This window comes from Squalius cephalus, assembly GCF_949319135.1.
Source record: "Squalius cephalus genome assembly, chromosome: 17".
Taxonomy (NCBI): domain Eukaryota; kingdom Metazoa; phylum Chordata; class Actinopteri; order Cypriniformes; family Leuciscidae; genus Squalius; species Squalius cephalus.
In genome coordinates this window covers 33115403-33129973 of record NC_137138.1, presented here as the reverse complement: position 1 = coordinate 33129973, position 14571 = coordinate 33115403, and the positions used below count along the sequence as shown (strand labels likewise).

At 40.2% G+C, this 14571-nt stretch overlaps 1 protein-coding gene across 1 annotated transcript in view; it reads left to right on the top strand.

Moving 5' to 3' along the window:
* The window catches only part of stk10 (serine/threonine kinase 10), a 64269-nt gene extending 50865 nt beyond the window's left edge, over positions 1-13404 (top strand). The window contains exons 12-19 of the mRNA XM_079847000.1: positions 203-382; positions 1599-1691; positions 2147-2276; positions 3260-3384; positions 5607-5795; positions 7000-7125; positions 8235-8348; positions 12091-13404. Coding sequence (XP_079703126.1) covers positions 203-382; positions 1599-1691; positions 2147-2276; positions 3260-3384; positions 5607-5795; positions 7000-7125; positions 8235-8348; positions 12091-12231 — 1098 coding nt within the window. The 3' untranslated portion in view covers positions 12232-13404. The remainder of the gene's footprint in view (positions 1-202; positions 383-1598; positions 1692-2146; positions 2277-3259; positions 3385-5606; positions 5796-6999; positions 7126-8234; positions 8349-12090) is intronic.
* The last annotated feature ends 1167 nt before the right edge of the window (positions 13405-14571 follow it).

Here is a 14571-nt window from a genome sequence, read left to right as displayed (position 1 = left end):
TAGATAGTATAATAAAATAAACTTATTTTCACAGAAGACAAAATAGCCCAAAATCTCAAAATTGACACTGCTTTTGCCCATAGTGTCCTGCCTTAAACAGGACATTTCTGGTAGAGGAGAAACTCCCATAATATTACACACTTTATGCAGCTGAAATGCTAAGAAATAGCGCTGATATATTGGTCTGCGGCTGTGCTCACAGGCCAAGAAAAAATACTTTGACACCGAGCTGGAGACCCTGGAGAAACAGCAGAAGCAGACCATAGAGAAGATGGAGCTGGACCACACCACACGCCTGCGGGACGAGGGCAAACGCATCCGCGCTGAGCAGGAGAAAGCTTACAGCAAGTTCCTGGACCAGATGAAGCACAAGAAGAAAGAGGCGAGTGAGCTACACCTCCTCAAATATAATCAAATATAGATTAAAAATATACTTTTTTTGACTAAATTTCAATGATTCCCCAAACTTTTTGTTACACAAAACTGCGTATGGTCAAAGTCCATAGTAATCGATTGTCGAGTTCACGCGCATGATCATAGGTAACTAAACCAATGCACGTGAACTCGACAATCGATTACTGTGGACTTTGACCGAAAACAGGATGTAAATACAGGTGTGAGCGCTGGCTAAATAAATATCATTTTTATTCATATCTTTCACATCTACTGCAGTCAGATTCACTCGTGATCACTCTGAAGGAATCACTCACATGACCTGTGCACTTGTAATGACACATCAAGGATGTTAAGAGGCTAAAAGCAGGTTTAGTACTTGCCCCATTGAAGTCAACAGGGTGCAAATTTTAAAAAGAGGATAACACGGTGTAGGCAACACCGATTTTTGTCATTGTTCTCTGTACTGACAGCACTCCAAATGTACAAAAAAAATGAGCTCAATGTTAAAATTGACCGGAGTTCTCCTTTAATATCAAATTAATGTGATTGGTAATGAAATATATAAATTAATATATTTGAATGTGTAAATAATATTCTACAACTTTACTATTTTAATGTGATTTTTTTTGTATGTGTGTATATTGAAACCTGGCTTCATTGTAAATCTCATTAATCAAATAACTGCTAAAAAAAATTTTTTTTTTTGCTAATGATAATGACAACAAGATGATTATGTTTTGAAAGGTGGCGATGAAATTGACTAGAATATTAAATATGAAACTGCAAGATGTTATAGATATATCAATACGCTGAACGTTTTCTGAAGAGGAGTAAACATCTAAAAATAATATGGTTGATTTTTAATGCAATTTGAGTTATGAATGGACTAAAATAAATGATTAGATGATGAAGTCGCTAACATCTCACATAATGTTCTCTTGCTTACAATATAAACTGGTGCAAAAGTTAGCATTATCATATGTGTCTAAGATTGAAATCTGTTTGGTATAACATGAAATGATATAGCATTCAAACTGTCAGCGATTTTATTTCCGATGTTACTTCTGATCAGAGTAATGCCACGTCATTGCAGTTATCTAATGATCATCTCATGTGACCATACAGTACGTTATGGGGCCACGTAGATTTGTGTTCAGTTTTCCAGTTTGAAATGAAACACTTTTATCTTTATTTTGTCTCAGGTCAAACAAGAAGTGGAGAAGCTGCCCAGGAATCAGAGGAAAGACAGTTTGAAGGTCAAAATGAACAACTTTCAACAGCTGAAGTCAAACGAGGTTTGTTTAAGACGTGGCTGTCTCCACTTTTGAGCAGTTTTAACCTTAAGAATCAATGCCCAATTCAAATAGTAGGGGATGACCAATGGAAACATGTTTAATCAAGTATCTACTGTTTGAGCTTCCGCTTTTCGGTAGAGCGTTGGTGTTTGCAACACCAGGTCATGGGTTCGTTTCCCAGGGAAAGCAAGAACTGATAAGAATGTAAATGTGTACCTTGGAATACAATGTAAGTCGCTTTGGATAAAAGCGTCTGCCAAATGCATAAAGTGTAAAAAAAAAAAAAATGTAACCATGTATCTCCACTGGACTTGAGAAGTGCTCTTCAAAACCACAACTGTGTTTTTCCATGATCTCGAGATCTCTCAGCAGAACATTATTACAGGAAAGCACATCAGCTGCATCTGTTTGTGTCAAAAAGGTTTGACTTTTATTCTTTCTGGCTCTTTGTTCAGGAAGAGAAGTTCCTTGCAGATCAGAGGGATTATCTTGACTCGACTCTGAAGAGCATCATCGCTGAAAATAAGCGGGAAATCTCCGAGACGGAGCGCCAGTGCCTCCTCAAAAAACAGGCTCTGCTCAGAGGTATAAATGAAGATTAAACGAATGGTTCGGAGTAAAATCAACCTAGGGTCCTTTGCACCATGACCTCGAGCCAAACACCCCCCCCAGAAGCCTTTTTTCCCTTGGTTGAACATTATTAAAGTTAGAGCTTATTTAGAGATATCAGCCGGATGGTTTAGTGCAGGCGCTAACGGATCCAAGGCTGTATCTGGTAAATTACCCCACTAATAATGCCCAGAATGCTACCAAACTTCTACAGTAGTACAAATAGGTTCTGTACTCATAAAACGAGGCATTGGAAAGTTTGTAAGTACATCAAGAGTTTATTTAAATAACACTTGCCTGACGGCTAATGCTACCGCTAACCCGAACGTCGACGTCACTTCAGTGGTTTGGGAAAAGCACGTAAAAGTCCTGCAGAAAGCGATGCTTAAGGATGTAGTGTAACGACGGCCATTTCCAGGAATGCACTAATATTTTGTTGGTAGTACCAGTTTATAACAATTATTAGTTAACACTAAGTTGTCAACACTTCGGAAAAAAAATGTTGGATATACTGGCTTTCTGCCAGGACTTTTACGTGCTTTTCCCAAATAACGGAAGTGACCTCGACGTCCGGGTTAGTAGAAGAAGAGCCGTCAGGCAAGTGTTATTTAAATAAACTCTTGATGTACTTACAAACTTTCCAATGCCTCGTTTTATGAGTACAGAACGTATTTGTACTACTGTAGAAGTTTGGTAGCATTCTGGGCATTATTAGTGGGGTAATTTACGAGATGCATCATAGGATCCGTTAGCGCCTGCACTAAACCATCCGGCTGATATCTCTAAATAAGCTCTAACTTTAATAATGATTGTTGTTTGGCTCGAGGTCAGGGTGCAAAGGTCCCTATGCTGATTTTACTCCGAACCATCCCTTTAAGAATCAAGGCTTTAGAAAACTTCCATGTTGAAGGTTTTAAGCAGATTGTGCTCATAACCCAAGCGCTCTCTTCATCCGTCAGATCGAGAGTCCACTGTCTGGGACATGGAGGAGAAGAACTTGCACGAGAGACACCAGCTCCTCAAACAGCAGCTGAAGGACCAGTACTTCATGCAGAGACACCAGCTCCTCAAGAAACACGAGAAGGTGTGTGTGTGTGTGTGTGTGTGTGTGAGTCCCCATAGTCATAGAAAACCTGGAAATATCAGAACATTTAAAAATTGAGTTGTCTAGGCCTGAATTTTTACATTTTTTTAAATATAAACTGAAGATAAGAAAATAAAAGCTAATTCAGAATATTAATAAAACTGTAATAGTACACAGTATAAATAATATATACCTGAGGCGCTACTTGCTGGAAATAAATAAAAGTTTAATCTGAACTACAACTGAAGCTGAGTTGAATCTGTTCATGCATCAGTCTGAATGATTCATCAGCAAGTTGCCCTGAATTATAATGATAATGACTCGGTTGTTACAAGTACCAGGAAAAACATGCTTTTTTTGGTCACAAAGCATTTATACCATATTCATGTTGTGGAAGCTTGTTTCTGCCATACAATAAAAAAGGTCCCTTTTTTTTTTGTTGTCACTATTGTGAGATATAAAATACGAATTTTGAGGGGAAAAAAGTCAGATTTGTGAGTTATAATTGCGAGTTTATAACTGTTTTTATACTGTTTTTCTCACATTGCGAGTTTAGAACGTGCATTTCTGTTTTTTCCCCCCGTAATACCGAGTTTATAACTCACAATTCAGACAATTGTGACTGTTTTTCTCACAATTGCGACCATTTTTCTCAAAATTCGATTATTATTTCTCACAATTCTTGCAATTCCGAATTTATAACCCACAATTCTGACTTTTTTCTCACAATTGCGAGTTTAAACGTGCAATTCTGTTCCCAATTTCAAGTTTATAACTGCAACTATAAGAGAAAAATGACAGAGTTATGAGATAAAAAGTCGCTATTACCTTTTTTTCCCCTTTTTTTTTATTCTGTGGCAGAAACACGCTTTCTATGGAAGCTTGATTCCGCCACAAAATAAAAAAATTTAAAGGGGGGGTGAAATGCTCATTTTCACTCAATCTCCTGTTAATCTTGAGTACCTATAGAGTAATATTGCATCCTTCATATCTCCAAAAAGTATTTTGTTTTATTAAATTTTTAACAGAAAGATAGACTGTACCGAGTCTTTCCGGAAAAACCGAGCGGCTGGAGGCGGGCCCTGTGGGCGAAGCTTAGCTGTGCTAACGCGCCAAGCTAGTGACAACACACAGAGACATTTGTTCAGTTCAACAGTTTTACTCACCGTCCGGTTCCAACGCACGACCGCGAATCTTTATCATTGCGACTGCTCGATCCTTAAGCATTAGACGATCTGCAAATCCGTCGATATGGGCTTTGTTTATAAAACAATCATCGTCGAAATGCAGGGAACAAACAGCTACACAACTCCGTTTATGCTCAGGAAAACAAACTCCATCCACGGGTTCCTTAATGCTGGGTTCTTTGGGAATCTGTGCAGGGTTGTCTTGCCCTAGCAACCAAAAACACACTTCTTTGGTGACACTGACTTCCCTAAAGCCGAGCAGAGCGCTTAGATGAGGTACTGCTTTCGCTCTCTTGCTCTGGTGTACGAGTGCGCGCGCGCCCGCGATCTTACCGGAGAAGTGCCCTTAGGACCCATATAAGGAAATTCCGTTACATCTGACGTCACACATACCCATACTCGAAAAAAACTTTCAGAAACTTGTGACAAACCGGAAGGAGTATTTTTGGAACAAAAATACTCCTTCAAACGTACAACTTAGTTTTTGAAACTTTGTCCATGTTTAGCATGGGAATCCAACTCTTTACCAGTGTAAAAAACTCAGTATGCATGAAATAGCATTTCACCCCCCTTTAAATGATAATTGCGACTTTTTATCTCACAATTGCCAGAAAAGTCAGAATTGCGTGAAATAGTCGCAATTGCGTGTTGAATTCTGACTTTTTTTCTCGCAATTGCGACTTTATATCACGCAATTGCGAGTTTATATCATGCAATTCTGACTTTATATCTCCCAATTGCGTATTATAAAGTCGCAATTGCAAGAAATAAAGTCAGAATTGCGAGATGTAAACTCGCAATTGTGAGATAAAAAGTCGCAATTATCTCTTAAAATGTTTTATTCTGTGGCAGAAACGCGCTTTCAAACCATGTCGTTTTCTTATTAGAACCTTTATTTTTTTGCAGTTTATTTGTTTTAAAAATGTGATCAAACTTTATCACTTCCAAAGATGGCACACATCTGATTCAGTGTAAGTGTTCAGCGTGTGGTTGTGTGTTCTGACCCGTGTGTGGATGGTGTGTGTGTGTGTTCAGGAACAGGAACAGATGCAGTGCTATAACCAGCGCATGGTTGAGCTCCTCAAAGCTCGACAGCAACAGGAGAAGAACAGACTCCCCAAGATCCAGCGCAGCGAGGGCAAAACACGCATGGTCATGTTCAAGAAGAGCCTGAAGATCAACTCCACCGGGAACTCTGCGGAGGACCGCGAGAAGATCAAGCAGGTGTGTGTGTGTGTGTGTGTGTGTGTGTGTGTGTGTGTGTGTGTCCTCCTCTTTGAGACGTCTCTCTCAGCCTGTGTGTGTGTGTGTGTGTGTGTGTGTGTGTCCTCCTCTTTGAGACGTCTCTCTCAGCCCGTGTGTGTGTGTGTGTGTCCTCCTCTCTGAGACTTCTCTCTCAGCCCGTGTGTGTGTGTGTCCTCCTCTTCGAGACTTCTCTCTCAGCCTGTGTGTGTGTGTGTCCTCCTCTCTGAGACTTCTCTCTCAGCCCGTGTGTGTGTGTGTGTGTCCTCCTCTTCGAGACTTCTCTCTCAGCCTGTGTGTGTGTGTGTCCTCCTCTTTGAGACGTCTCTCTCAGCCTGTGTGTGTCCTCCTCTTTGAGACGTCTCTCTCAGCCCGTGTGTGTGTGTCCTCCTCTTTGAGACGTCTCTCTCAGCCCGTGTGTGTGTGTGTGTCCTCCTCTCTGAGAATTCTCTCTCGGCCGTGTGTGTGTGTCCTCCTCTCTGAGACTTCTCTCTCGGCCGTGTGTGTGTGTCCTCCTCTCTGAGACTTCTCTCTCGGCCTGTGTGTGTGTGTGTGTGTCCTCCTCTTTGAGACGTCTCTCTCAGCCCGTGTGTGTGTGTGTGTGTGTGTGTGTGTGTGTGTGTGTGTGTGTCCTCCTCTCTGAGAATTCTCTCTCGGCCCGTGTGTGTGTGTCCTCCTCTCTGAGACTTCTCTCTCGGCTCGTGTGTGTGTCCTCCTCTTTGAGACGTCTCTCTCAGCCTGTGTGTGTGTGTGTCCTCCTCTTTGAGACTTCTCTCTCAGCCTGTGTGTGTGTGTCCTCCTCTCTGAGACTTCTCTCTCAGCCCGTGTGTGTGTGTGTCCTCCTCTTTGAGACGTCTCTCTCAGCCCGTGTGTGTGTGTGTGTCCTCCTCTCTGAGAATTCTCTCTCGGCCGTGTGTGTGTGTCCTCCTCTCTGAGACTTCTCTCTCGGCCTGTGTGTGTGTGTGTGTGTCCTCCTCTTTGAGACGTCTCTCTCAGCCCGTGTGTGTGTGTGTGTGTGTGTCCTCCTCTCTGAGAATTCTCTCTCGGCCCGTGTGTGTGTGTCCTCCTCTCTGAGACTTCTCTCTCGGCTCGTGTGTGTGTCCTCCTCTCTGAGACTTCTCTCTCGGCTCGTGTGTGTGTGTGTCCTCTTCTCTGAGACGTCTCTCTCTCTCTCTGTCGTCCTCAGTTCACCAGGCTGGAGGAGAAGAGGCAGAAGGCCGAGCGACTGCACCAGCAGCAGAAACATGATAACCAGATGAGAGAGATGATCAGCCAGTGTGAGGGGAACAGCAGAGAGCTTCAGCAGCTGCAGGTCACACACACAATCCTCTTGCTTTTCCTGGCTGTCTTCTTAAGCCCCGTTCACATAGTGCTGGGCGGTACCGGTGTTTGTGGCTTCAACAGCGTTGGGAACGCTACACTGTTTGAGAGGGTCTTTTTATGGTCTTTTTAGGGTCTGGTGATGCACAGATGTGTGTGTTACTGTAACGGTGAAGATGGAGAGGTTACACTATAATTGATAGCTGTCAAATTGTATTACAGTGTTTCCCATACATTGGTTCACAATATCAACGCAACCTTTTGGAAAATCTATTTGTGGTTGGCGTTGACATCGTTGAATAAACATGAGCACTGCACGTTTCAAAGTCAAAGTGTTTTTATGAATGTGTCTGAAGTGAACCTGCGGTCTTTAGAAAAGTTTCAATGTTATTTCAATTGAATCTTTCTTTATCTTTCCTGATAAAGCAGCGTTTATGAGCGCTGTGCTGCTTTGTGTACATCCGTTACCGGGGAAACCGCTTTGTGTACATCCGTTACCGGGGAAACCGCTTTGTGTTCAGCCGTTACTGGGGCAACCGCTGTTTCTGAGTGACATGCCAACAGCGCCTCCTGCTGGACCGCTTTATAAACAGCATCATTTTGTGCAAACCTGTATTAATACCAGTGTGGATTCTTTCTACAATATTCACTCATGACAGTAAAATAGGGCATTTCAAATCTCCTCTCTCAATCAGTAGAAAATGTGGTTAACACCTAGTCATGCTTGAAAAATAATAATACCGTCATATACTGTGAAACCGGTTATTAAAAATACTGTGATATACATTTTTGGTCATCCCGCCCAGCACTACGTTCACACACATCTTGCAGAACACAAAAGGAACAGATCGTTCGATACATGTCCGAGTGTTTTTTGTTTCAACCTCAACATTATCCGACACACTCTTTTTTTGTGTGTTTTGCAGAAGATAAACTATGAATTAAGTTCGTAAAAGTATTTTGTTACTGTGTACTTGTAGTATTAGCGGACATTTTTGTGTTGCATCGCGTCTCACTGAAAACTCAATGGTGTTTTGTCTCACACTGCACTGAATCTTCTCATTAACGTTACGTGTCTGACTGTGTGAATGTCTCCTGCAGAATGAGAAATGTCACCTGCTAATAGAAAACGAAACGCAGCGTCTGAAGTCTCTGGATGAGCAACACAACCAGCAGCTGAAGGACTGGAGAGAACACCTCAAGCCCAGGAAGAAGGTCAGAGTTCACTCTTACTCTCTCTTACACGATTGGACACTGAGAGGAGACGCGTCTGGCTCATATTTCACCCTAAAATCTCAATTACAGAAAAAGAAACATAAATTGAACACTACCATTCAAATGTGTGTGGATGGTACGATATTTGAGTCGCTTATGGTCATTGTGGCCGGCTGCATTTGATCAAAAACAGTAAAAATAGTAATATTGTAATGTACATGTACAATGTAATGTTTTCAGTTTTAAGATAAGACTTGTCACGATTTTCGATTAATCGTCTGATTGCGGTTATTTGATTTAATCACAATTATTTGAGTTAATCACGATAATTGTGCAGTTTATATTTCATTTCAAATAAGCGAGCCGAACCTCAGTCGTGAAGATTAGACCCGTTCTGGAGCGCACGCAGACATTTTGAATTAAGGGCTTAACTTGCATTATGGTAAAAAAAAACACTCCAGTTTAACATTCCCATCATTCTAAACGTTCTTGGTCTAATGGTCTTTATGATATGAAGGCTTGTAGGGTTAATCAGACTGCATTTTTATATTATATTATATTGTAGTGTATTATATTATTCAAGTTTTCTGGGCTCCAATTAAAGTTGAACAAAAAGAGAAATATTTTAAAGTCCCCCCTGTAGTCAATAATTGTATCTCTTAAAACTCATCTTTGATCACCAAAATGACATATTTAAACGTTTTTCCTTGAAAAAAAAAATTCTTCATGTCTTAAAATATCTTGAATGTAACTCGACACCCTTGCCTCATTTAGCATACGCGGTTCTCTGAATATGCAAATGAGCCCCGCCTCCACTCACTCACTCAGCTCAGAGATCCACTGGTTGACGATCTGATCTGATTGGTTACAAGGTCGTTTGTGACGTCAGAAACACCAGCGATTTCAAAGCGTGTTTTTGAGACTGTCTTTGGTTCACTGCAGTTTTAAAGGAGTCATAATGTTGTGTTACCTTGGATACCCAAATGCTCTATTATAGTATTTTAGGCACTTCTAAAAAAGAAAAGTGGAAAAAAAATCAACACAGAGCCCCTCAGACCCTTATTTCTAAAGACATTATTGTCTCGCGAGATCTGATGCGATGTTTTGGCTGTCGTGGACGGTCATTATAATAATGCAAATGAGGGGCGCGTTGATTGGTTGCAGGAATGTATTTTACTACTTCCAAGCGCTACAAAAACATAGACAAAATACTGCAATAGCTCAATAAATGTGACGGTACTTATTGTTAGTGAAATTGTAATCACAACCAAAGAAAAAATACACCATTGCCAGATACATTCTTACAGAAGCCCCACTAACTGAAAGCTATTTTCAAACTGCATGTTTTGCATGAGTTTGGCTAATAATGTTTAGTGGTATATTGTTTTCATACTTGCATTTAAACAGTTTTAGCCACTGAGCATGGACTCCTGTACCGTCACTACTGTAGCTGCTAGTGTAAAACAAAGTGGAAAGATGTGGCTAGCATTCGTAGAGTCCATTCCCCGTGTTTACCTCGAAGGTAACGTTACATACAATAGCCGCATTAGCTGTTAGCTGCTATTTGTTAACCACAGTAGAGCAATAAAAACACAGTCTTACCTTTTCAATTTCTGGCAAGTCCCTGATGGTTGGGATGGCACCTTTTCCCAAACGGAGCTTCGAGGCCAAGTTCGCCTGATACTGCCCCAAATTTGTAAAAGATTCCGGTGTAAAATGTTTAGCACACACACCTAACGATACGCCACTTGAAAGAGTTGTTGGGACAGCGTCATTAAAAATGAATTTCATCCACTGGTCCCTGATAGTTTCGTCCGTTTTTGGTAGATAAAACACATTTGCATGTTGTTTGTGGCAGTCACCCACAGAGCATCTCAGGTGTGCACTCGATTTCTCCATCTTTCTCGAGTCAACTAAACTGAATCTGAGGGGGAGAGGGGGAGAGGGGCGGGCTTCCCGCGGCATAGGTTTGCGGTGTCCATATTTGGTATATCCTCCCCCGTCTTGACGTCAAGAAGGGGAAGAAATCAAAATCTCGTTTTTTCGTGCGCGTGCACGTGGCCTATTTTACTAACCCCGAGGTAAACAAACGCTTCACTTTTAAATATCGGCTTCCCGGCCAGTGTATAATCATTATGCAATCATAACATACATTGATTCTCGTGGAAAAGTGAAATTTCTACATTATGACTCCTTTAAGGAGAAAATACTCAGCAATGCTGTCGACTTATGAAGTTACACATGGTTTGTCTTAAAGGGTTAGTTCACCCAAAAATGAAAATTCTGTCAGTAATTACTCACCCTCATGTTGTTCCAACCCCGTAAGACCTTCGTTCATCTTCGGAACACAAATTAAGATATTTTTGATTAAATCTGAGAGTTGTCTCACTCCTCCATAGGCTTCTAAGGGACTGAAACTTGCTGGCCCAGAAAATGTATTAAAGACATCGTTAATATAGTCCAAGTGACTACAGTGGCTCAATCTTAAGTTTATAAAGCGACGAGAATACTTTTTGTGCGCAAAAACAAACAAAAATAACGACTTTATTCCACTTTTCATTTCCTTCTCTCTGGGCCTCGGGTCTTTTCACGTAGTGTTTAAGCGTAGCGCGTCTGTGTTGCACGTCACCACGTAGGCTCACTATTGGCCGACGCTGGTCATGTGTGATACGTGGTGACGTGCAACACAGACGCGCTACGCTTAAACACTACGTGAAAAGACCCGAGGCCCAGAGAGAAGGAAATGAAAAGTGGAATAAAGTCGTTATTTTTGTTTGTTTTTGCGCACAAAAAGTATTCTCGTCACTTTATAAACTTAAGATTGAGCCACTGGAGTCACTTGGACTATATTAACGATGTCTTTAATACATTTTCTTGGCCAGCAAGTTTCAGTCCCATAAGGTGATGATACACAGGGCAACTTTTTGAGCAATGTTGCTGGGCAATGTTGCTGTCAACGGGCAACCAGATGAGACACAGGGCCCACAACCGATCTAAATTTTCCAGATAGAAATTTATTGCCCATTTTCAATGGGAAAGTGCCCAAGCAACAATCACTCGGCAAGATTGCCCAGCAACATTGCTCAAAAAGTTGCCCTGTGTATCATCACCTTTAGAAGCCTATGGAGGAGTTAGACAACTCTCAGATTTAATCAAAAATATCTTAATTTGTGTTCCGAAGATGAACGAAGGTCTTACGGGGTTGGAACAACATGAGGGTGAGTAATTACTGACAGAATTTACATTTTTGGGTGAACTAACCCTTTAAAGCAGATTAAAAACACCACATAGACATATAAACAACATTAAAAGCTGGATTTTCACCACTGGGGGACTTTAATAAAAAAAGAGTGGCAATAATTGTGGCCAACGTGTTTTGGAGAAAAACATTAATTTCATAATGTGATTTACACTCCACTTTCAATTCTTTTACTTCTGCTATTTTTTTTTTTTTGACTAAAAGATCAGAAGGATAAACAAAGCAGATTTATTTTTACAGCTATTTTTGATCATATTTACCAGGGGTGCCAATAATTCTGACCACATCTGTAGATAATGCCATTTTAATACTTATAGGTTAATACAACAAATTCTACAATGATGAAAAAAAACCTTTAAATAATATATTGTTTTTACAGTAATGAGAGATGCGTTTAATTGTCAGTTATTATCTCAGAATATCAGCGGATCAATGGAAGGGTTGTGGAGTTGAAGTACGATGTGTTGTCGTTTGCTCTCTCAGGTTCTGGAGGATGAACTGACTCTGAGGAAGAAAGAACAGGAGATTTTCTTCAGGATGAGTGAAGATTCCGAGTGTGTGAACGTCGGCTCGCCGAACAAACTCACCAAGTTCCTTCCATACGTGGATTCCTCCACCACATGAGCGCCACACACACTCACATGAGCGCCACACACACTCTCACATCCAGATCCCCAACAAGTATTTGAGCTTTTTTATTTGTGCAGGAGGCGTAATCTGATAAATGCACAGGATGTAGAATCACATGATGCTGAAGAAGCCAAAGATTTAAACTGATACTAACAACACATACTGACACATTCATGATTTAAGGACAGTCACTTGAAATGACATTCATTTAATAGTAGGTTTATTGCCAGTTATCCGCTCAATATAGTTGCAAGTGCTTTGATGCATTTATTTAGACGAAGGGATTTTGTATCATGAATAAGAAACGAGGGCATTTCGAGGTCTGACAGACTCTTGCCTTGGTTTAAAAGCTACTGTTGGAATTGTCTCTTTAAGTTAGCTAAAGGTGTATTGCCAAACATATTGTACAAACCTTGCATATTCTTATATATTTTTATTTTTTCTATGATCATTTAATATATATATTGAAACTTTATCGCTTTTCTTTTAAAAACCAATTTTGACCTTGTACAAATGTTTAAATGCTGAAAAATGAATTTACGTTTTAATTTTTTTTTTTTTGAACCGCTTCACACGAAGCATACATTTTTAATTGGTACATTAAGTTATTTTACACGTTTGTTGGATGTTTTTGTTGTTTTATGAACGAGACGACGACAAATTTGCCACTTTTATTATTCTGCAAAGTTCACCAAAAATGTGAGTTATTCTCTGCCACGAACTGCCGGTGGCACATTTACTGTAAACGCATCACACTGGACGAGACGGGCCAGAGTGAAAGACTTCTGGCTGGGGGGGTTAGTTTACGTTGGCATGGAGTTGATGTTTTCCTGTTTAGTTTATTGTCGGCCATTTTGTCACCTAACCCAAGTGCAATATGTGTGTTCCTCTAATGTTGTGTTCAGATTTTATACATGTGTTATTTTACAACCGCTTCCATTCTTTAGCCATCTGAAGGGTTTATTTCCCCAGTGTTTCTGAGATAAGGTACTTTGATTTTAATCTTTTTTTTTTATTCTTTTTTTTATGCACAATGTTGGTCATTCCTGTTTGAGTCTAACTCTGTGTAACGTTAACCAAAGGTTCAGTGTGGATGATGATGCCTCTCCTGATGTAAGAAACTGTTTTCCTACGAGAGTATATAATAAATGAGATGTTTATTATTCATCCTTGCAGTTCTTTCATTGAGTACTCGGTATTAGATTTGAGCGTGACTGGAGTTCAGTTTGTATTGCTTTGCTGTGGCGCACATTGCGACATCACCAGCAGTTCAATACTTTAATAAGTTGTACTTCTTTGACACAGCGTTTAAAAAAACAAAAACGACATTCTAGAACTTGTTGATATAGAAAAACAATGCAACGCAAAACCAGTACCTGTCAGTCCGGAGCAGAACCTGATTTCTACAAGTACAACGTGTTCCTGTATCGACATCTTTGTTTATCCCGCAACAACATTCCAATCAACCGATCAGATTTAAAGGGATAGCTCACCTAACGAACTCATAACTTATGAGTAGAGTTAGATGTAGGGGTACGGATAGGGTTAGGATTAATGTTTCGGACAGGAATGTTGTTCCAGGATCAACGAAATATGTTGACTCAGGAACGTGTCTAACGTCGGAAAATGGTTTCAGCAAACTTTCATGGATTCAAAGAGCAGACGAGGTAAAAACTCTTCAACCGCCATACTTCATGACTTTATTTAATTTACATTGGGCAACGTTTTTAATTAAGGTGGTAAAAATGTTTACTAAAAAGTTAATCAATATTACTTCTAAATGCTTTTTATGAAATTAAGACACTTGCACATGGCTGTGATTCACGTTTATCCACACTTTGTTTTATTGGCAGACTTTTGTATAGACTGTTGTCTTTCTCTGCTGACCATTCCCTAAAACTAATATTCATCCTTACCTTCCAACAAGAAAGGAAACAGTGGAAGGAAAGTATGGCTTTGTTGGCCTGGTTTCAGAGTCAGGGCTTAGATTAAGCCCGGATTAGGCCTTAGATCAATTATGGCATTTAAGCAGCTTTTATAAATGTGACTTAGAAAAAAAACATTACTGGTTTGAATATTGTGACAAAACAATGACACTGACATATTTTAAGATATATCAGTGCAAGTTTCTTTCAGTTAAAACAGCTCAAACATACATTTTGACTGACCATCCATCCATTCATTCATTCCTTCATTCATTCATCCATCCATCCATCTATTCATTCATTCCTTCATTCATCCATCCATCTATTCATTCATTCATCCATCCATCCATCTATTCATTCCTCCATCCATCCATCTATTCATTCCTTCATCCATCCATCCATCCATCCA